We start from the raw sequence: 24717 nt of genomic DNA, 5'->3' as shown, positions 1-24717 counted from the left end.
CAGTCTCAAACATTTACTGCAGAACCTGGAAAAATGCTTGGAAAATTTAGACAATCTGTGAATCACAGTTTTATAACCACTTTCTGTCAGCTGCTTCACATCTGTGCTCCATGGGTTTGACTGACTCCTGGCACCTGTGAACAGCTATTCTAGCCCATTAGACTACTGTCAATAATTATTCCGAATCTCTTGGTTTTTTCCTCATAAAGAGCCTTCTTAGTGTCACCTAACAGGTTTTCTATTGGATTAAGGTCCGATAATTGGGTTTGCCGCTTCATAAAATGTATTTTATTGGTCTTTTGTGTTTTTGGGTTGTTGTCTTGTTAAATCGCTAATTTTAAGGACTTCTTTTATTATTCTGAAGTGTTCAGACTGATGGTATGTGATAAATAGGCTTAGCTCAATAGTATGAGAAACATCTCTATCATGATGCCAGAGCCATTGTGCTTCATAATATACTGTGGCTTGAATTCATTTTTTTAGGATCATCTGACAAACTGTCTGCGAACTGAAAGAACAAAATTTTGCAAAATTTTTCTTTAGGCCAGTCATTGTCTTTGGGGGGTTTTGTGACTTCTTCTGATTCTCTTTAACAATGGGACTTTTGGAGCTCTTCTTGAAGTGTAGCTTCACATAGACTCAATGACAGAATGTCTACAGTTACCACCGAGCTCTAGAAGAAGACTGAGTCTTTGCCATTTTGGTTATTTCTTGATTTGTTTAAATTGTAGTTTTCTGCTTTTTTTCCCCATGTCCCTTTAGTTGTTATTTCTATTTTAAAGTATATGAGGTCATTTTAAATGAGTAGCCTATCGTTTTCTGCACTCCTTTATGGTTTCCCCTTTCCAATCAACAATTTTAATCAAAATATTTGCCGTTCTTCTGAAAATGAAATGAAATGTGCTCAGATTTTCAAAGAGACTTCTATAACCAGAATGTAGATATTCTGCCTTCCTCCTTGAAAAGAGCCACCTGTTTGACACTTTTCTTTACAGAATGTACGACTTCACTGAACTCACCTCTGTTATTTTGAACCCACCCCTTTCAAGTAATGATTTAGTAACAGAGAATCAAAGGCATGCATGTCGTAACTGTTGGGTCACTTAATAAATTATTTGCAGAGTAGAAATATTTTAACCAAACAGTGATTGATCTGTTTGATGTTGCACTGCTTCTTTTTTGAAGACAACTGTTATTGTTGTTATTGCTTGCATAGCTCTGGTTTGGTGCACTTCTGATTTACTTATTTCTCCTTCTTTCTTTTTCTTTCTTTTCTTTTTTTTTTTTGCCTTGCTGGTCCTTTTTAAGTTCAAAAGTAGAATCAGCTTGCCTCGCAGTCGGATTCTCAGGAACCATCATGATTTCTAAAGAGCCTGAAGCTTACAAAAGAAATCAAGATTTAAAGGGGAAAATAGTTTTTGAGCAGCGTCGTTCTGTATTTTGCTATGTACCAAGGGTTACATTGAAATGTTTAGTTTTATAGTCCCTGGATGGCGAATATTTTCAGTGATCTAACTGTCTTTAGCTAGACACTTTTTTTATGATTCTAACAAAATTGAAGAATTTTGGTTGAATTTAAAAAATAAAAATAAAAATTGCTGTAATTGTTTTGATTCCAGATAAGTGACAAGAGTTCAGACTAAAATTGGAGTACTTTTTTAAAGTGTCGTACCTTCACTTTTATTTATGCTCTGCAAATGTAACCGCACAATTTTGTGCATTAAAAAGCTTGACTTTATCCTATTGTTTCTGCAGAGTCTCTCCCCCCAATGCAGAGCATCTCCAGCGGCTTAAAGGAAACCATAAACCCAGGAGACATGGTGCAGGATGCCATCCACAACTTCTCCCCAGCCTATCAGCAGTATACTCAGCAATCCACACAGGAGGTCACCCAGCCCAGCACTAATGGAAAAGTGGCCACGGGCAACAAGAGCTCTCGGAAGTCTGACAAAATCATGCTGATTACATCAGATGACGAGTTCTAGGCATTTTTCCAGCAAGAGACCCAGGTGTTGGTGCCCTTTCCACCCTTACCTCTGACCCCCTGGGGAAAAAGCTGTCTTGCATCACTCACAAAGCTGGGTTGAACACAGGCGGTTCGTTTTCACAAGCAAGTATTTAGGGAGGACTTCCTGCTTCTGTTCCGTTATGTTTATTTAATCATAAGATGTTAATGAAATTTTAACAGTTTTAAATTTCGCAGCTGAATAGGATGAGAACTAATCCGTCTCCACCTTGCTGTGATAATCTGGAAAATGACATCTTTGCTTCATCATACAAGTCAGGAGCCATGCGCTTCCTTCAAATCAAGCCGCCGGATTTTCAGCTGCGTCCCCGATGCAGATTCCGTCTTTGCCGTCTTGTCACTGCAGCCTGTCTGAAGTTGTGTTCCCTCTGAATCATGTCAATTTCAAAGAACAGATGATTCATATGTGACTCCAGGTGGGAGGCAGGGAAGCAGGCAATGGCCGAGAATGGCACTTCATGGACCGTTACTCACATCTGCTTGTTTGAAGTATTTCTGAGCATTCCTCGGCATGGTTTCCTGACAAATGAAAGGCTTTTGTTCAAAAATGCATTAGTTTTTGGAGCAGGCAATTCAAACTGCACTTCGGTGTCCACTGTAGCAAGATAAACCTGTTGCCTACAAAGTGGGAAGTTGGATATTCTTAATTTTTTCTTAGCATGATAAAGAGTAGCCCAGTTAAATAGCCATGTAACAGTTAATTTTTTTTTTAGAAATATTCTCTATTGTAACTGTTGTATAGAGTTTTATGATTCAATTTTGATGCTCATGTTGTCCTATATTGTAAGGGTTATGAAATATGTACACAAATTGATTAGTGTTAATTGTGCTGTTCAGTATGGTCTGTTTGTGTAAAAATATAATTCTTTTTTTCTATTTATTGTGAAAAGTTCAGGCCATTTCAGAAATTGAACATTGATAAATTGTACTTTTATTCTTTTTTTTTTTTTTAACAAACTATACAAATAATTTTTTGGGTAAGATGTATAGCCTTTCAGGGACTTTTCTATTGTTCATAAGTCATAATTGTGCTTTTTTTTTTTTTTTTCCCTTGTGCCAGTTTTGTTTTTCTGGGAAATTATTCATTATTAATGCAGACGTGTACAAAGTAGTTTTAAACTGGTTTTAAATTCAGATAAAATGACTTGTCTAAAACTTTTATGCAAAAAACTGAGTGAAGCTTTTAATAAGGAAAGAGCTTTTATTTAAAAGGTATAAAAACAGATATGGCAGTACTATTAAAAGAAATAATTTACCATATTTTCTTTTCAATCAGGGCAGGAAAAAATGTTTTATTTGTACATGATGGTAGTTCATTGAGAACAGGTAAATAAATGAACATAAAATAAAAAATAATTTAGCTGTTCCTTTTTAATACCATGAAATAAATACAAAACATAAGCAGACTAATAACAAGTTTAAAGGGTACATAACTGGTTTATGCTGCCATTTACTGTCCTCATTCAAGGTTTTTTATAGATGGCAACTAATTGCCCTCAACTCATTGCTGTGAATAGATAAAAAAGAAACTCTTCTACTCCAAACTAATTTAGCATAGTAATTGCAGTCATTAAAATAGCATTTGATTTGTGTTGTCCTTTCAGCAGTTTTATAACAGAATTTAAACAGTAGACTGTAGAACGGCAAAGATGGTGTTGAAAGCTTATTTAAAAAGTCATGTTTGTCAGGAAACAAATTCCATAAATATTCTTGCACTTATCAAAATACGAGCCTTTTCAATATTTACAATTCATCCAGAAGTGTTGGCCGGAATAGAACGTCTGGATGTTGCCAAATATATTAAACTGTAAGAGGAAAGAAAAATGTCCTGGACAAAGTTTAGTAAACATCTACGGCAGGAATTTATTTTCCTTGTCCCACAAATCTGTCTACATTTTCTTTTCTAACATCTGTTTAAATTAATTGGAAAATGTGTCTTTATGGATCTGTACAAAAAAAAAAAAAAACATCATGGATCTTGGTTTGGTAATTCACCTAGAGAAAGGTTTGTCTTTTATTTGGCACAGTAAAAAAATACGTTTTGCATTGTCTAAAAAAAAAAAAGATGTTCTCAAAATTTGCCAACTTGGTCTCAGATGCAGTATATAAGTGCTTATAGTTTTGAAGACTCACCACCAGAGGTCAGTATAATGCTTTGCATTTTAGCTGTCATGAGCATTTAAAGTAGACCTATGTAAACAAAACAATATTGTTTTTGGTTTTAGGACTGAAACAGACTATCACATTAACTGGGTTTGGGTTAGCAGTGCTGAATAATAAAAGCATTACCATTGTAGGGAACACTTTTAAAACCTGTGGTGACTGCACCAGGTTTACACTTAGTTTAAGCTCATAAGCTCTTAGGAAATATTTTAACACGTGAAGCCTTAAAAATGCTCTGACAATGCAGTCACTTTCCAAGTTTTCACAACACTGGTCTCGGTGGGAAAGTACAAGCATGCTTTAAAATTTGCACTGAAGGATCCTATAACACGGTTGACCGTTTGATCACATTCTAATGAGGTCCATTTTACATCTCACTAACATTACATCGACAGTTCTACATGTGCTTATATTTGACATAACTGCAATTTCCACTGTTTGCAAGGTTACAGAATATCAGCCATCTGAATGTAACCCTAGGCAGCTAATTGTCAAGTAAAAATATATAAAAGATTTAAGTTATGAACACAGTCTCATAAATGTGAATACAAATAGTCAGCATCAATATCACTTTAACTCTAGTGATTACACAGACACACCACTCTAAAGAGAGTAAAAGACAGAAAAATAAGTATATTTTTATGTATTTTGTATGCAGACTGTATAAAACTGTCAGAAAAAGAACATAGGACATAACATAGGAACTGGGTGAAAATTCAAAAAGAGAAAGAACACAGCAATGCCCCTGCTTGAAAAAATAAAATCACAGCAGGTTGTACAGCAGCATAGTTTCCCATTCTGTTCTTTGCAGCTATTGAACAGGGGTAGAACAGTCATGTCCTCTAAGGCAAGATGAAATCCTGACATGAGTTGTCTCAACATTAAGAATGGATCCTCTGTAGGAACAGCTTGTTTTCAAGTCAGCTTTATATTTAAATAATGCAAGATGTTCATAAAGAGAAAGGCATTTACTGCATTCAATTTTTTTAAGAGACAGGTGTCAGGAGTTTTTCTTGTAGAAGAGTGTGTCAAACGCAAAAGTAAATAGCTACTGGCTGTAAAAATACCAACACCGGCAGCAGCAGCACTTCCTGTGACCCAGCGGTAGGAATGATTTTTCTTTTCTGGACGGAGTTTATCAACGTGACAACAGAACCAGCGAAGGATTTGTCACCTTTAATCTGTAATATACAGGAAGATAGCTGATTTTTTTAAAGGACTGCTTTCATTATCACTATATCCAATATGGATTATCCACCAAACATCACAAGTGCAGCAGGGTTTACCATACATCCTTACTTTAGACTGCCACTAAATATTCCCACCGCATTATCATCACACATTTAGTACATACAAGAATGGCTTCTGTGAAATTGTATCATGTAATTTGCTTTATACTGTATCTTTACAGTTATAAGTGCTATGTAATTAAGAAAATTCTCTAATTACAAACTATTTTTGCTCAATCTGCTTCCTAAACACATTCAAATGTAATGTTTTCATCATAAGTTACAAAGAGGTTTAAAACCTATTAATGGTATAAAAAAAGGAAACCTACAATTTGGAGTCAAGAGCTATAAAATAGCCATCAGAATTTACACCCAACCCTTCTCAAACAGACTTCACAATGTCTTTAACAACACATTTCAACCCTACTTACTAATTCATCTAAAACAGAGTAAACAGAAGCAAACATAGCTGATGGAGATTTTGTGTTTCTTTTCATTACTCTGTGTTTTCCAAACATGCAATACAAAGACATGTTTGTCAGTTTACTACTTCTTACCCAGCTTCTTTTATGGCTTAGAATAAAATAGAAAAGATAAAGGGGAAAAAAAAAAGTGAAAACTTATGTTTCATCTGTCTCTCAGATCACTGGAAAAATTTAAAACCTTACTGTGCTGAACTGCATGTTAGGAATAGATTTCTTATAGATCTTTAAGTCAACAGTTGAAGGCTTAATTTACAGTTTTTATGTAAATGTACAGAAATTACAAACAGCTATATTGCCACAAAGTCATATCGTTTATAATTGATGTCCTGCAGTATCAAATATCCCACCGGTCTGAGGCGTGATGCAGCATTAGGGCATGTAAGACGGACAGTAATATATCTCTACCATCAGTCACAGAGGCCCAATACCCTGCCGGTGCTGGGAGTCGGGATGGGGATGTGAACAGTGTGCAGACAGTGTAGATTGTGTAAGAGACAGGCGAACGAAGACAGAACTGTGAATGCAGCATAATGTGACATAGAGCTTGGCGCCCAATCCTTCAGTCTAACAAACTACTGAGCATCCTCTCAGTACAAGATGGCTGGATTCAGGACAGAACCAGTGAAGACCAGGCAGGAGAAGGAAAAGCCCAGTCCTCCCAGCACTAGGAAGGAGCTGAGAATGTGGTCGGGCTGGTGTTGTTGTGATTAGCGGACTTGACAATGGTGATGACGCTGGTAGTTGCCACCTTGCCGGGTGAGATTGGCCCTCGCGTTACAGTCCTGGCGAAACACTGCAAGGCCTCATACTTGGCTCGCAGGGCATCCAGCTCCAACCTCATGCTGGCATTCTCTCGGGCCAGCTTGTCCACCTCCTGCTGCAGCTCTGTCTTTTGTCTCTCCAGCTCCTCTTTCTGGGTGACACGCTTGATGCGACAGCTGGCGGCATAGCCTCGGTTCTTCAGGGTCCGCCTCCGCTGCTTCAGCCGTACGACATCTTCCTTCGTCAGCCCACGCAGGTGCTGGTTCAGCTCCCGCACAGACATGGCCACCAACTCATCGTCACTGAGTCCCGGGGCATTCTCACCCGTCTCATTTTTGACCTGCAGAATGCAGTCAGTGTGTGAAGAAAAACTCCACATGCAAAGACAGTTCCACAAAGCATTTCTTAAATTTGCCAGGCTTACCTTTAAAGCTTTGCTTGTCTTAAAATGAGTCGTCATGCCCTGCATGCAGAAAACCGACCAGAACCTCACAGAAGTTGCACTGAAAATGAAACGGATAAACACATTTTTAGTTGGAGAGGAACACATTAATTGTGGTTGTTGCCATTACAAACTTAAATAGCATCCCATTCATTTGGGTTTGATTTGTCGCCTCACTCTTTCTGGCTATAAGCATCTGTTGTTCTGGGAAGGCTATCCATAAGATTTAGAAATGCGTTAATGGGAATTATTGATCATTCTTCAAGAAGAACATTTGTGAGGTCAACACTGATGTTGGAGAAGACGATCTGGTTCCCAGTCTCCATTCCAATTTATCCCAAAAGGTGTTCCTGCCGTATTGAGGTCAGGATTCTGCGCAGGTCAATCAACTTCATGGACCTTGCTTTGTGAAGTGCTGGGCAATCATGTTGGAACTGGAAAGGGCTATTCCCAAACTATTCCAACAAAGTTGGGAGCATGAAATTGTCCAAAATGTCTTGGCATGTTGGACAATTCTCTTAATATTTGGCAAGTATTAAGAGTTCCTTTCACAGGAAAAAAAAAAGTGGGGCTTAGCCCAACTCCTGAAAAACATCTCCACACTATAATCCCCTTTGCACCCAACTTCACATTTAACACAGTAGAGTCAGCCAAGTGCTGTTCTCGTGGCAACTACCAAACCCAGACGCATCCACAGACAGAAAGGCATGAGTCATCATTACTTTGCTGTAGAATCAATGTCAATGTGCTTTACACCACTGAATCCAACGCTCTGCATTGCGATTGGCTCGGATACAGCTGCTCAGTCATGGAAACCTATTCCATGAAGTTCTCCATATACTGTTGATGAGCTAATCTGAAGGCCACAAGAAGTTTGGAAATCTAAAGCTATCGACTGTGCAGAAAGTTGGTGACCTCTGCTCACTATATAGCTGAGTTGCTATCGTTCCCAGCCGCTTCCACTTTGTAATAATGTCACTGACAGTCACATGTAACATATTTAGTAGTGAGAAAATTTCTCAACTGGACTTATCACGAAGGTAGCATCCTATAATAGTACCAAACTGGGATTCACTGAGCTCCTAAGAGTTACTAATTATTTCACTAATGTAGAATTACTCTACATCTGTAGGTGCTGAATTGTATGCACCTTTGGCCATTGAAGTGGTTGGAGCACTGGAATTGAATGATTTGGATGGGTGAGGAAATACTTTTGACAATATAGTTTATTAACCATTCTAAGATCTATTTCTTGGTTCTAATATAATCACCTACACAGTTCTAAAGAGCTTAAACACATTAGAACCAGCCACAATGACATCCATCACACTGGCTAAAAATAACACTTGTGTGTTCATGGAGGGTCTTGTATGCTTAAAATATTGTTTGTCATCTTATAAGCATGTTCTTAATTTCAGCATAGTTTAATTTTGTGAATATTTCAGTCACCTCAAATATTAGTATGAGGAATCTGGTGCCATTTCATTGTGTGACATACAGTGCTATTCTGGCTTACGTTTGTTCATTTCTCTTTTTATTAATACTGATTCCACCAATGCCTCATGTAACTCTCAGCTCCACAGAAAAGTTGGCCATCCCAGCCTATTATATCTTTTTGTAACGTTTTTACAGTTAGACAGTTTCTCTGCTTATTAACGCAATCCATGCCAGCAGATGGCAGCAAGACACTCAATTAAAATCCATCACTTTTTGATAGTGTTTGTCTTTCATTTTATGAGGGAGATGAGCCAAACTTGCTTATAGGAACAAGCAGAAATAAAACACAGAACTGTTTCAAGATTTAAACTTTCTGCTGTGTGTGACGGCCAGGTCCGGTTTTTAAAAAAGGCCGCTTGGCACTCGTCATACAGGGGAACTGGTTTCTCAGGCTACTCTTATGACAAAAAACAAGAAAAAGCAAAGGGGAGAAAAAAACTGAACATGGCAAACATCAAGGCTCCATTTCAGGAGCTGCAGACCAGCCTGACTGGGAGTTCACTGTCCCATGCTCCAACAGCTACCATGGAAACGTCCTGAGAATGGGCGTGGGAGCGTGAGTCACATGGTCACCGAAAGGGGAAAGGGTAAACAACTCTCATTCATAACCGCAGCATGGCCCATAGATAGCATTAAGAAGAAGCACAAACTAAATCTGATCATGATATTCTATCTTAAACTTTGTTTCTATTATATTTCTCTTAATTTTGCAAGTTAACTTCTAGCCAGTCTTTTACAGTTTTTTATTGTTTAATGTGAGGTCTCTGGGTCAACAGTCAGGCCCCAATGCTTTGCTTTTCGTCCCACATTATAAGATGAGTATAACATTTACAGTTATGCTGAACTTTACAGAGCAGTACAGCTGTGGAAAATTCCAGGAGAGGGAATGTCATAGGGAAATACTTTCCTTTACAGTCAGTGATGTATTTTTGTTGCGAGACAATGCAGTCTATCGATTTAAGGCTGTCTCTCTCTGGTTGGATCCTCTTACACTAAGCTTTCCTGAACTCCTCCATGCCCTTATTTAACTCTGGTGGATATATTTAGCTCACACTGCTGACATAAAATTCTGCCAACTAAACAAATATAGGAGAGTATGTGTTAAGTGATACCTCAGTGAGAGGACAAATATTCTCTACAGTGCTGTGAAGAGAATTGGAAAAAAAAAACTCCAGGTGCTGGAGTTCACTTTGTGATCTTTATCATGTTTACATATTTTAGGCCATAAATAGGTACGGTATATGCTAATTCAGGAGTTTGTAGAATGTGGTTGAATTTTGCAGAGAAGTGAAATTTAAAAAACAACCGTTTTACTCTGAAGCATCAAGAACTTCCCTTAGAATAGGTAAATGGAAACAAATGCAAAATGCAGAAAGGTGCTAAACTAGAGGTGTGTTTAGAGATTAGAGGACCATCTGGTGTACTGTCTCGTTCATAGTTGGCCTTTACAAGCTAATTTTAAGTGGTATCGCATCAGAGGGAGTCCCTTTTTTTATTCTTTGTGGAAATCTTGGAAAAGTGATGAGGTGCCTCTCCCTCTCCATCAAGGGGCCTCCGGTCGGAATCAGGAGGCCAAGTTGTTGCCCTGAAATTCTTCAGATGTGTGCTTATTCTCTTGCAGTTTCCACTAAGACATACTTCTCATAATCAAGTTTCCTTAGAGGAAAAGCAGCAATTATAATCACACAGCAAAATCCACTCGCAAAGGAGACACACAAATAAAACACGGCTTCTCAGCATGGTCAAAAAGGTGACTCAGATCAGGTTTTCCATAATGGAGTCTGAGTAAATTCCTCAAAGCAAAGCCGCTGATGGTGGGTAAAAAAAAAAAAAAAACTAAACCGCATTCCTGAGCAAGCACACATGTGCGAACCCTCACATGCAAACAAGCAAATCTTCTCAGGAGAGCGACAACATGCATTCTGAAATATGTTCTGCGGTGCACTCAGATGTGGGGGTGGGAGTCACATTATCCTCACTTTTAAAACAATGGTTGCAAAAGTTCCTAAATGTCTGGAATTCAGAAGCCTCTCACATGCACTGCTTGCCCAAACAAATCATCTGCACCATGTGCACATGTGTGCAAGTAAGTAGTTCACCTCTCGTTCACTCTTTGAGGACGGAAACATAAACAATACAGAGCTCTTCTAACTCTACTCTCCTAATTTCCATATGTTTCATCACAGAGGTCTGATGACTAATAGCTAAAGAGAACTTTTACTCAGCAACACTAAAAAGCCATGCACATTCTGACTGAATCTGTACCAGCTAAAACCAGATATTTACATATACTGTATAAAAGAGTTTTTTTTCCTCACTGTCTGACAATAACCCAGGCTAAACTTTTCTCATTATATGAATATTAAGATTACCAAAATTATTTCTATTTACTGAAAGACAGAATAAATAGTGATATAGTTTTATGACAGAATAATTTTTTTATATTTCTTCAGATTTGAAAATTTGCATATTTGCATTTGTATAACGAGAACATTAAAATGTCTCCAAAATTGAAGGCCTTTCTTCTTGTGTGTATTTGCAAACTCTAATCTCACTTTTTTGTGTCACTTCTAGAGTTATGGCTACTTCTTCTCTGAGTGGCATTTCAGCCAATGTCAGCACAGGACTCATTTCACTCTGGATAATGAACCATTTCTGCAAACTTTAGCCAGCATCTTCAAAAAGTATCTTGCTTTTGTTCTGGGCTTACTATTAGAGCTGTACAATATATTAAATCACAGTATTCATCACAATATTAATCTGTGCAACATTACAATTGCAACAGATTACTTGAACATAGTGTTTTGGAGAATTATATTTTCCATGCAAATTATGCTCCTCGATAATATAATTGCCAAGTAGGATCAATTTTAACTGCCCTATGTGCACAAACTAAGTTTTATAGTGGCCAAAATGCTACAGCTCAGAAAGAGTGGTGGGGATATTGTGTTTTCCTGTGTTGTGTAGCACATTTTGCACCAAATCACATTCATCTCTGGGACAAAACCAAAGATGTCTATACTTTCACATAATTGTTGGAACAGATGAATTTGTTAGTCTGAAATAATGTCAGTGAAAACAAACAGGTATGTGAATAAACATGACTGGTTTCAACTATATATATATATATATGTGTATATATATATATATATATATATATATATATATATATATTTACAAAAAAGAAGAGACCCTATAAGATATTTTTGACACTAAAAAAACAAGAAACCAGCAATTTACATTAGCACAAATAAGGCTAAGTAAAACAAGACAAGTAAATCCAGAACATACAAACTAGAATTTCTTTTTGAACCAAAAAGATCTGTAAACTGTTCCTCATGTTTAATGAAACATTAACAGATCTTCGTTACAGCATGATACCGTGGGGCCCTGTCCCCTCCTAAAATAAACAGCTATCAAAGAGTTATGAGCTCATGCTTTTGGAGCTAAAAGAAAGCTGACTTGTTTCTTTTATATTCTGAAGTCTGAAGTAAACAGAAACAGAGTATTTACACTCTTCTAAGAAAGCTTTTCCCACACTTATTCAGGAATGTGAGGAGATTTTTACTCCTAACTGACGTGCATGGCACTCTGCTCTTTCTCCAGCGCAGCACATTTGGTGGGATGTTATGCATAGGAAACGGAGAGCATAACTGCCTGGTGAGTCATGCTGTTTACGGGTAAAAGCGACGACCAGCAGCAGGGAATCACACCCTCCTGATCTGAAGTTTCCTGGAAAATCCCGTTGTTTCACAGGGAGGAAGGAAAAGTACAGAGAACCTTGGAAATGGTTGCTATGATCAGCCGGAACCTTTTGTGCGGAAAGGGAGGAGGACTCATGGAGAAGATATTCTCGCAGACATTGGGATACAGAAATGTTAGGAACGCAGGGGGGAACACGCACTTCTATTCACTTTTTTACACTCAGATTAAATATGAGTGACCAGCAAGACAAATATTACCAGACAGGTTCCAAACATTAATTTTAGTAAATAGTTAAGAGTTTTTACTGCATCTTTTTAAATAGTATTTTTTCCAAGTCTTGGGTAAGAGGATCATAACTTTGTATGTTTTGGATTAATTTTTTTGTTCTGCTGATCACATATTTTCTTTGCAAAGCGGTAACAAGCTGCTATCAGCTCCGAAAAGATTAAAGAAGGAATTCCTCAAATAGATGACGCTCAGAGCCGGCCCAAGGCATAGCCGGTACATGTGGCTGCTGAGGGTCCCCTGATAGCTTGGGAGGCACAAGAGCACTTACAAATTCCCAGGACAGGTTTTTAAAAAATGCTATAGCCGTAAAAACGCAATGAAAACAGGACAATAGTTAAATGACAGTATGTTGTTTTCTTGGGTTTTTTTTGCTTGCAATGCAAAATATGGATCTGTCAATCTGGAAATGCACCATTTTACTCTAATTACAGATTTGTATATTAGTGGTGCTGTGGTGGAAGTGAGTCCCCAAATAAAATTCTGCCTAGGATCCTGAACAACCTAGAGCCGGGTCTGCTGAAACATATAACAAGTTGAAAGCAGCTGTTTAGGACCGAATAACTCTGAAAGGAAAAGCAAAAAAAAAAAAAACATTTTCACTTGCAGGTGGCAGAGTGAACTGATTTAAGAAGAAAAATACCTCTTCTTACAAATGTGTGTTTTTTTCTGTTTACACACTATTTGGCACATCCAATAGTGTTAAAAAAAATGTAAGTTCCTTAAAGATAATTATAAACAAGGCATCTTTTTTTCCCAACAAGAGGAGCAAAAGACATCACAGCGAATGTGGTCCCTGTGAGTCATACCATCAGCAACCACAAATATTTCACTTTCACAACATTTTACCACAATGTGTTGTGCAATCGACTCTGATTGTCACTGAACTCTGGCAAAATGTTAAACTCTGAAAATAAACTATACAGTCTGTCAATTTAGGGGGAATTTCTCCTAGAGTGCTTTGATGACACAATGAGTCAGCTGTTGTAAGCTCTCCCTCCAAAACACACATCATCACTTTGGTGACTGAACCACATGTTAACCATATGACAGTGAAGTACAAATGCTACCACCACCCATGCCCCCACCCCAAGCTGAAGGGCGCTCATCAGAAACCTCTTCCTGGCGTCAAATCTTTAGAACCTCTCAATGGAACAAGCAACTCAAAGACAAATATTTTCCATTTATTAATCACTGGAGCAAAGTCCAAAATGTTATGCAACAAAGCAATGAGAATCATGGGCCATTAGGTCATTGCCCCTTACAGCACATGACTCCCTTACTGTGGTCAAGAAAGGAAGATTGATGTCGACCAGAAATCGTACTGAAACACCCGATAAGATAAAGACATTTGTTCCATTTGGGTCATTTAGTGGTTGTGGAAATATGTGCTGCCACTGCTATAGACTTGTCAGCGCCGGTGGTCTCCGATGCCCTTTGTCCCACATGTCTACAATGCAGACCACGTGTTGATTCCGATGTCAAAAAACGTAGACTGGCATTTTGCAATAGGAATCTATATCAGGGGGTTGTGTTAGAATTAGTTTAGAGGGATGTGAAAATGTTTGTGCGCGGAAATAGCTTCAACAAATATAGCAGGGAATTATTGGGTTATTTCACTTCCATTTTCCTTAAAGAGTTCATTCAATTCGCAAAACATGAATTTAATAAAACACCCATCATAAAAAGAATACAAAGTCGGGTTTTAAGTTTTTGGTTCCACGCTGGCTCATGATATACATTTATAATTTTTCCGCCGGTTTTCCGCTTTGAAATGCACATTTATTAGCTATCTATATCTATATCTATATCTATATATATCTATATATATAGCGAGAGAGAGAGCTAAGAATCATTTTAAAGTATTGGTTATGACTGGAATATAAACGATAATAAAGAGAGGAAAAGACCTTGAGAGTTTCTGTAGATTATTTTTATCTCACTTTAAATACAATCACTTTGTGTGCACTCTATTTTTTTTCTCCAGCACCAACACGTGTCCTCTCGGCTCCCAACAATCCGCAAAGTCAACGTAAACTTCCAGAACCACCACCAGTAAGCTTCCTCACGGGCCAGTGGACCCAAACACCAGCCTGTCTGCGCTTATACATCAGCGTGAGAAACTTTAGCAACTTTCTGAGAAATGTCAAAACATCTTCTAGGGGAGTAAAACACGACAAAAAACAACCTTACCTCTGTGAACGCGGGTATATGTAGACGGGGAATGCGTAAAAGTGACGGAGTAAGTTTTTCTATCCAAGCCACGAAGTGAGTTGACACAGTCGGCGAGACGCGACTGGCGGGCAGTGGTGTATCCTCCTACTGAATTAACTACAAAACAACAACAATGTACCAACATTCCACGCTCTGCTTCCGCAAGCGCTCACGTCACCGATTCCTCGTGACCGCCCCCTCCATTCATGAAAATAACTTTCTGCTGACGTCAGTCTGGAGAGGGGGGCCCGGGGGGAGGCCAGAAATAGAAGACAGATACGGCTGGCAACAGCTTTTGCTTACTTTACAAAACATATCAAAGTCAGTTTGCCAGCCGGGAGAAACTTTACATTTCTAAAGAGGTTTACTTGCTGCGATTGTTGCTTGCATTCTCCACCAGCTGAGTCGCCTTTCCTGTGAGTGGACTGTTTTATGGCCAGGGTTAAACACAAGGTATTCAAAAATGTGCTTGAACTGAGGGAAAACAGCGACGCCCCCACCCCTCAGTCTGCCTTTTGGGAGCAGCAGCATTCCATTACTGAGGAAAGTATGCAGAGTAGTAGCCCAGAAGTCACAGGATTTCTCTTATTTTAACTGCAGCCTGTAACGTCACTACTATTTTGGGTAATTAACTACTGATCCTAAGTATGTTAAGCCTTATACGGTCGAAACTTTTATCGTCCTGCTCGATGAGCTTTTCAGTTTAAAACAATCTCATTTGCTTGAGACTTTGGTAAAAAAGAAAAAGAACGAAAACACTTTGTTTACACCTACTGTATGTAGAGTTGGCTCATACAACAAGCAGACTTTGTGGCTACTTGGGGGCCCTGCTGGCGTCAGTGTCCAAGATCACTTGAATTATAAGTTGTAACTTGCAGCTTTGCCATTTCATACTCTTTGAGTCCCTTTCCTTTCAGACTATTTTCTGTTACAATGGAGTTTTCACCCAAGTGGGTCATTCCACATTGATCATGAGTCAGTTCATACCCACCTTGGTGACGTTCTGAACCAGCTTTGACAACTAATGATTTAAAGTAGTTTTCTCTCTACTTGCTCATGATCTGCTGTAAGAACAAAATGGGTATGTGACTGATAAGTAATATCTGCTGGCAGAAGGCATGTCAGTTATTTTGGTTTGATCAGGGGACATAATGTCTTATATTTCTTAGGACTAAACTGGTTAAAACAGGGATCAGAACAACAATCAATGGAAGGAAGGTAAAAAAAAAAAAATCTCCACAAAATAATACACAATGAAACAACAAACAAACTGATAAGCAATAATTGTTTTGTTTTTTTACCGTGTCCTGTCCAGTAGAGTAGCGCTCAGAATTGATATCTGAGTGCCAAGAAAAAGCCCAACAGATTTACTTTCACAAGTGGAGCATTACAGCTAACGCTTTAAAGCTCTGCTTGATATTTATAAAAGAAACTTTATTAGAAACTGGTTTCAGATTATTTCAGTTGCTACAGATACAGAGACAGAAACGAAAAGGAAAAAAATAAGAAGCACGAAAGAGAGAGAGGTGGGACAAAAAGGAAAAGGGGATGGAAGGAGAAAAGAATGGAGGAAAGAAAGAAGGATGAAGAGAATACAGTATAACACCTCAATATAGAACATTTGTATATCTGTTAACACCTGAATCTAAACACCTGTGGGTCTAAGTTTGAGCGTGCTTGTGTATACAAGGTTTCTCCATAAAAATATAAAATAGCAAGTGTGAGGAGCCACAGACCTGCCCCCCTGGACCCGGGACAGATACAGAGGAGATCCGAGCCACAGACATCCTAAGGCCCCCCAGAGCACAGGAACCCCAGGAGAACTACCGCCGGGACTAGGGAGCAGTCCAAGGCCCACTCGACACAAAAAACAGGCACACACAGTCACACACAGTCACAATCACATATTCTCACTCTCATGCGTAAAAACTCTCACACCCACACACCCAACGTAAAGACAAACAACAATGGACGTCATACATTCACTCACACTCCCCATACATACTCTATACTCCCAGGTCCAGGTGCCGATACCCCATTGGGACAACCAGCCCCCGGACCCAGGAGGTGGCCCCCTTCCCTCCGGGGTTAGAGACTGGCAGACAGCTCCAGCACCTAAATCTGGTTCAGGCTAGCCCGGGCTCGTGCCCATGCCTGAACCTGAGCAAGCCCGGCCCGGACCCCAACCCTCCGTCCTGACCCCAGTCCCCAACAACGCCCATCCTCATCCGGAGAGGGGGCCATGTACAAAAGAGGGTTCTACATGGTCCAAACTAGCCTGCCAACCAGAGCCGCCACAGAATAAAATAGTTCCAATCCCCCAATGAATTCTGATCCTAAACCCATGAGCCCCCCAGCCCCAATGAACCCCAATGTTTATTTCCCCACAGGGCAACCCCCAATCAGGACACAGACATTGAACACATGCCCCCGAACCGATGAATCCCCTCCCCACAGCATATGGGCACACTCCCACAGGTGAGCTTCATCCCTGAAAAGCTGACAAAGCGACACCCACACAGTGCAAGCTCCACACACAGCCCCGCTCCAAACACCCCCGCCGTGTCCCGCCCCCACCACACAGCTCCCCGCGCAACGCCACCCCAACCCCCAACCCCCGCCCACAGGCACAATAGGGCAGACACCACCGAGCACCACGCCCACAACGAAACCCCGACCCCACACCAAGATGGAACAAACTCACCCATCAAGAGGCCCCCGCAACCACACAGACACACCACATCACTGCCACTGCAATGATAGCCCAGGGAGAAATATTATCCAGCTCAGCTCTACCACTGCAGCTCAGCCGATCCAAATGCTGGTGACCCCACATCCAAGAAGAGGACACAACTCTCCCACCCCACACACTGCAGCCGCCCATGCCGCCGTCTAGCCCACCGCCTCGGACCTCAGACAAGTCTGTAATTGTAATGGGTGTAGCTAGAAGTGGACCCCAAATGAATCTCAACTTTGGGCCTCATACAACCTTCAGTCAGCCCTGCATCATGGGTAACACAGTTAAAATATGTCTCCCCATTAATAACACCAATAAATGCACAACGTTGTGTATATACATATTCATCCTGTGATTTTGTGAAGCAATTCAGATACAATGTAAAAGATAATCTCTTTAACCATTGCAAAAATAAACTAGTGTGTGTGTGTGAGAGAGAAAGTTTGTTCATTCTTTTGTCACTGACCATTTTTGGTCAAACACTCTTTCATTATTAAAATTGTTTTGCATGATGCATATTTTTTATGGTGCTATGTTTAGCTCTAAATGAGAGAAGCAGAGACAAAAGAGGAAACCCACAGAAATGAGAGCAGTCACACTAACACAGTCACATGCGTGATGCTATCCTAACCTTTAAATACTGATTAGTAGATGCTGAGTTGAATACTGTAATTGCATTTATTCAGACAAATAGAAACGAAACAAATGTTCCATCTGCTTATGATGATCTGTTTTATCCAGATCCCTTTCATCAGAGGAAAGCATTCATTAGTAATGAGATTTTTGACTTAAAAAGGAATGTTTGTCCACTTCACAAAGGCATCTGCCAGTGAAACTGACTCCTTAGATTTCTTAACTTACTTGGGGCTGGCACCATATTGGTAAATAGTTACTGTTTCTGTTTGTGGTATATGACTCCAGAGAATAGCATCTTCCTAAATGCATATGGAATCAGTTGTTTGCTTAAGATGGTGGGTTTGGTTCTTTCATGAATACTGCAACATGTTTTAAGGCCAAACGGCACTTGAACCTCATGACTAACTGTCTTTGTGCTCTCAGGGTGTACAACCGCCTCATGAACCACAAGCGTCACCACAGCATTTCCTGTAACATTCAGGCAGATGTATGCGTGGGTTGATGAGCCAATCCATATCTGATTTCATTTTTTTTAATATAGATTTAAACTTGACGACAATAATTCAGAATATTAAGATTAGGTATCAGAATTAACTTTATATAGGAAGGAGACAAACTGTGATGAAAAAAAATCTTCAAAATAAAATCAAAGAAGAGATGAAACACATGCCTGATTTTTATTAAAGTAGATGTAAGATGTAATTACATTAGTTAAAATAGATTTAAAATTAGATTTCATTACTTTTAATTGAAGTAGAGATTGAATTTTATTAGAATAGAAAGTAAAATTTTCTAGGTCTAAGTTCAAGGCAAGGTAAGTTTATTTTTAAAGCACTATTAAACACAAAATAAAGCAAGGTACTTTACAGGAGAACAGAGGAATAAAGGAAAAATATACATTAAAAAATAAAAGAACAACAATGAAGTTTAAGCATTAGCTAAAAACAACCATTAATATGTAAACTGAAAACAAAAAAGTAAAGTCATGAAAAAAACAATAATTTTCTACCCATATCGGAGAGCTGCAATAAATATTGGTTTTAGTTCTGATTAAAAGGAGCCAACCATTTCTGTGCATCTTGGGTTTTCAGGGAGTTTGTTCCAGAGCTGAGGAGAATATAAACCAAATGTTGCGTCTACTTGTTTAGTTCTGGTCCTGGGAACACTGAGTGAACCTGGTTCTATTAACATGATGGGTTTAGATGTTTTATACCTGACCAGCAACTATGGAATGTATTTAACCCCAAGACCACTCATTCCTTATAGACCAGTATGAGAATGTTGTACAACAACAGTGTCTTCAGTCAAAGGCTTCTTCAGATCTGCTGTAAGACAGACGGCTACAAGAGATTTTTCCTGCCCACAGCCATCAACATCTACAAAGGCTCTTTGAAGAAACCTGCATAATATGAACTACAACAACATTTAATTTCCCTTTCGGATTATTAAAGTATTTTTGAATTATATTGAATTAAATTAAATTTTTTTTAAATCTATGCATTTACAAACAGGGTGCCAGTGGAGTAATTAAAGGATCAGTGTGATACTAACCACTTTACTGGTGTATGTTAGGATTCTTGCAGACACATCTTGGATCACCTGCAACTCCCTAGTTTTTTTTTTTTTATAGAGATATGCAAAGACATCATTGCAATAATACTCAAAGTAAAATACATACGTTTTCTGTGTCCTTTTTTGACTAGAAACCAGTTTTTCTAGCAATGTTTGGAGGTGGGAATATTCAGATTCAGTAGTAGACTTTATGTGGATGTTAAAATTTACGCCGTAATACATATCAACACTTCAGCCTATCGATTGAAAGAGATGTTGCAGTACTACATAATTTAAGGTAGGGAGATCATAGACTTTAAATAAAAGTGGCCTGAGAATGAAGCCTTAAGGAACTCCACATGGAAACCTTTGTGTATTCAGTGTTATGATTGCCAATGACACAAAGTAGTCATGGTTATAGTAGTTCTGCTGCTGCTCATCTTCATCAAAATGAATCATTTTGAAATGGTTTGAAAATCAAGGTTTTATGAACGCCTACCTTTGAAGGTTTTCCAGGTAAAAGCTATAGTGTTGTTTGGGAGATTGATGGCTGGGGTTTGAAATTGCCTGTTACTTTCAGAACTACATCTCAGATAAGTAGAAGAGAGTAGATATATAGAGGGATGGAGAAAAGAGATCAAACAAAGAAGCATTGTATCGGTTTGGATGAAACAAAGAGGTGATAAGATTGTATTATTTTCACATACTGATATAGTCTAGATTAGATGACATTAAATCAAGCAAACAATAGGATGATATTCAGTTATAGGTTATCTGACATGACAATTTATTATAAAATACACTAAATCTGGTGAGAAGACAAAACTGGAACATAAAAGATTTGATCAGGGATAAGAGGGAATTATATAATTCCATGACATAAGCAAAATTGGACAAAAGTGAAAAATAAGTCATATTTAACATTGATGATAGATAAGATTCAGATGGATTAGATGAGTGATAGCCAAGGCTAAAGATGAGTTTATATAAACTGAAAATAGGTTTGAGACTGATGTATTCGAGCCAGACTGAAATACTGTTAAAATGTAACATAGAGGGGAAAAATGAGCAAATCTGAGAAACATTAAGACTAAAATCAAAGAAACCTGCAGAGTTAGGTAGACAAAGAAAAAGATAAGACCGAGCATCTGCGGGAACATTATTGAAATTCTGCATCAGTCAGATATCCAGCTGCTCATTCAATTTAACAGCGCCTAATTAGTATCTAGCTGGCTGTAGTAAACACAAAGATGAACTAAAATAAACCAAATGTGTTCAACACATGTACCGGTACATTAAATTATAGGCTCCAGAGTCTTTATGCTTTTTTTTCTTTCGATTGCTCTATCTGTGGGGTCTGTCTTCTTGCCGGCAGTTTTGGATTACAGGAAGTAACACTGACTCACTAACCTTTTTTGACTCAGAATGTTGAAGGCAGAAATCTGATATGGTAGAAAGAGGCCCTCTGTTGTAAGGAGCTCATTTTTTGTCTTTCAAGGCCACTTGATTTTAAGCAAAAGGCAAATGTTGAACTTACAAGATTATTTAGACTGATTAAAGCATTAAAAATGAAATACATCGTGTAAAAATACAAGATTTCTCAGAAATAGCTTGCTAAAAAATGCCTGACACATCAGAAGGCTACCTCTGGCACTCTGTGAGTTGTACATCACCCTAAAAGATAAAGGACTGTTTTTTTGCACACTTGTAGACTCCCATAGTGACACAAGATTTAACTGGAGTACTTACTGGACATTCCACTGACTTCACCAAAATGTGCTTCTAATAAAAATACTTTACGTAACCAGCTGGCAGCAAAGAGCAGCGTGGAAAGGAACATGGTGGGGTTACAGTAGCAGTGGTGGCAGCAGCAGCAACTGGAGAATGCCTTTGTGCACTGGTTTCAGTTCCACAAGGTTCTACAGCTTCACCAATATGTATTTAGTAAGCAAAATGAAAGATTGTGTTATTGGAATCTCTATTTACGCACTTCAGTGGGAAGATGTTAAAATATTTCCATACTCAACCATCTTGTCATAGTTGAGTAATGCCTGAGGAATGAACAGATCATCACCACTGACTAAGGGTGGGAATAAAAATAAAATTAAGGAAAGAAAGAGCTTGGATGCTTCAGTTTTGTTTTCCCAAAACATGAGCTTTTGTGAATGATGCAAAAAGGGTGGCAGCACTGACATTTTTTGTAGACGTTGTATGTTTTCCACATTGAAAACTTGGTTGAAAGAATATTGATCTATTTTAAAATCATGGACTATATTTACCATGTTTTAGGATCTTTTAGATCTAGTTTGATTTGTATCTCATTGGTGTTAATATAATGCACAAAGTTGGGGTCATTCTCAAAACATGGCGAGAACATGGTAAGACAGTCAAACATAACTTTAACAGACTGACCTGTGAAGTAAAATTGCTAATATTTCAGTAAGATACCTTGATATCATGTATTTTTAGCAATAATTTATTGTCTTCTTTTCTGTAAGACAATAACAGCTTTGATATTCACCATAAAATGTTTCTCCATCAACAGACATTTATTAAAAACGTTTTCAAATACATGCTATGAAGGATCTGCAGGTGTCTGGCTAGACTGCAACATACCAACACTAGCTGGACTTTTTTTACTATGTGATTGCTTTTTGTGCCAAATGTGGATTTGCTTCATTTTACAATAATATCTGACCTTCCTTGCTGAAAGAAGCCATTCAGATAAAAACAATCTGCTGCTCTGCAATGTTTGTCATTCAATATGAGGGTGCTTTTACAGATATGAAGGTTCACTGTGTGCACTATTGTTCTCCCATAAAGTTATGAATGCTATTTAAGAAACAGTTTGCAGCTTAAATATGAGGCCTTTACAAAACAGCTGCATTTATACTGAAGTTAAATTACATACGAGTGGACAAAGTCTGTTATTTAGAAGCATCAAAGTAAAAGGGGCTCAATGACAATTCAGAGTACACTTTAAAAACTCTATTTGTCAAAAATGTTTGTATACTGCTTTATTGATTTATTACATAACATTCTCATGAAATGTATTCAATTTTGTGGTTATAAACTGACAAAATGTGAAAAAAATGCAAGTATTATCAGGACATTTGTGAGTCACTGTGTCAGAGATACGTTTGATGTTTGCATTGTTATCTTTCAGATATCAGTGGATCAGGTGCGTTTCCTAAAGGGATGCAGAGAGTGTCAGAGAGAGAGACAACCATGACACCAAGCATAAAAACATTATTTAGAGAAATGACAGTATTAATATGACCAACAACAATATTTTATATCCTTTTGGGATTAATAAAGTATTTGGAATTGATTCATTCATTCATTCATCTTTTATACCGCTTATTCCATGGTGGGTCATGAGGGAGATGGTGCCTATCTCCAGCAGTCTACTGGCAAGAGGCAGGGTACACACTGGACAGGTCGCCAGCCCATCGCAGGGTAACACAGAGAGATACAGGACAAACAACCACGCACGCATTCATTCACACCTAAGGGCAATTCAGAGACCAATTAACCTAACAGTCATGTTTTTGGACTGTGGGAGGAAGTCAGAGCACCTGGTGAGAACCCACGGATGCACAGGGAAAACATGCAAACTCCACGCAGAAAGACCCCTAACTACAAACTGTGCCACCGTGCAGCCCAATTCAATTCAATTTTGAAGTTGAATTGAATTGAATTCAACAGAAATTTTGAAAAGTGATGAGTGAAAAGATTTTCCAAGCTCTGACTCAATCATTGAAGTAACTGCATGATTCATATTTTAGGACGACTGATGTAGCTAAAGTGATGAAGGGCCCACACAGATTACTGGAAGAACTTCGTCAATAAGTTCCAAGTCAAAACAGGAATGGGATTATTATAATTATAATTATTATTATTTTCCCTGTAGTCTGTATGGAGATGAAAATGGTAAAAGGGTGTTTTCTCTTTTTAACCTTAACCTTCATTTATTTGGCTTTTTTCCACTTATTTATTTTATGACACATGAAACAAAGATATTTCAAGTTCATAAAACCTTTTTTATAATAATGTATCTATATTTCATCTTATGTAAACAAAAATACTGAAATGTTGGGACAGAAAAGAAATCTAACTTCACATGTTTCCCACTGTAAACCCTGTTCATATGATTTTATCAGATACAAATACAATCAGAAAATAGTTGTTTGGCAGTGCACACTAAGGGAACTGACTGACCTTTAGCCATTGAAAGATGTCTTATTCTCTTATTTTTCAGGGACATTGCATTACTCTATGCTCTATAGAGGGATGTGCTAAAATCTGCAAATCTTTTTCTTCTTTCCTTTCACTTGTGTTGTTTGGAACATTGCTTTTTTTAACGTTTCTGAATGTTTTTTTGTATGTGTTTGTAAAATGTTTATAATTTACTCATATTTGCTCTTGCAAATCTTGACTTCATTAAAAAAATCAACATGAAAACTAAAATAATTTCTAAATGAAAGATGACTCACTCCTTCAGTTTACAGCTACACTATATACAAATTAGAAAGAAAAAAAACAACAAAAACAGTCTACCCATCCATCCATCCCTCTTTATTTTATTTTGTGTTTGTTTTTTTACTTAATCTGGATGTTTAATAAGTACATATTTTACAACCCTAAAAAATCTTATTTACTAGTACTAAATATATAATCATTTAAAACAAAAAACGTACAAAGTTTTGTCCGCAGCATTTTTATGTTTAAACATTAATGTGGATAATGCACAGTCTTGGAAAATAATAAGTCTCTTTACTCCCCTCTTGTGTTCATCATGCATAAGTACATGTAGGTTCATGTTATGAGCAATCTGAAATCTTTCTGAGTCACTGAGCGTGAGAATGGAGAAGTGTAATACTGCCCCCTATTGCCCATATTGAGTAACTACAAGTATTCAACAGCACACTTTTAGCGGTTCTAGCCTTTACGTTTTGCGTTAAGTATTTCAGCGTAAACGTAAA

General features: G+C 38.2%; 2 protein-coding genes across 2 annotated transcripts in view; one reads left to right on the top strand and one right to left on the bottom strand.

Annotated features, from left to right (window-relative positions):
* LOC124862822 (transmembrane protein 184A-like) overlaps positions 1-3382 on the top strand; it is a 35372-nt gene extending 31990 nt beyond the window's left edge. The window contains exon 9 of the mRNA XM_047356966.1: positions 1756-3382. Coding sequence (XP_047212922.1) covers positions 1756-1985 — 230 coding nt within the window. The 3' untranslated portion in view covers positions 1986-3382. The remainder of the gene's footprint in view (positions 1-1755) is intronic.
* On the bottom strand, positions 3299-15203 carry LOC124862823 (transcription factor MafK-like). Its single transcript, XM_047356967.1, is given in 4 exon segments — positions 3299-7005; positions 7090-7168; positions 14788-14822; positions 14825-15203. Coding segments are annotated over 4 exon segments (681 nt in total). The 5' UTR covers positions 14954-15203; the 3' UTR covers positions 3299-6567.
* Between the last annotated feature and the right edge of the window lie 9514 nt (positions 15204-24717).

Source organism: Girardinichthys multiradiatus, chromosome X, assembly GCF_021462225.1.
Source record: "Girardinichthys multiradiatus isolate DD_20200921_A chromosome X, DD_fGirMul_XY1, whole genome shotgun sequence".
NCBI lineage: Eukaryota > Metazoa > Chordata > Actinopteri > Cyprinodontiformes > Goodeidae > Girardinichthys > Girardinichthys multiradiatus.
The sequence above is the reverse complement of the archived record's forward strand: the minus strand, read 5'-3'. Positions and strand labels throughout refer to the sequence as shown.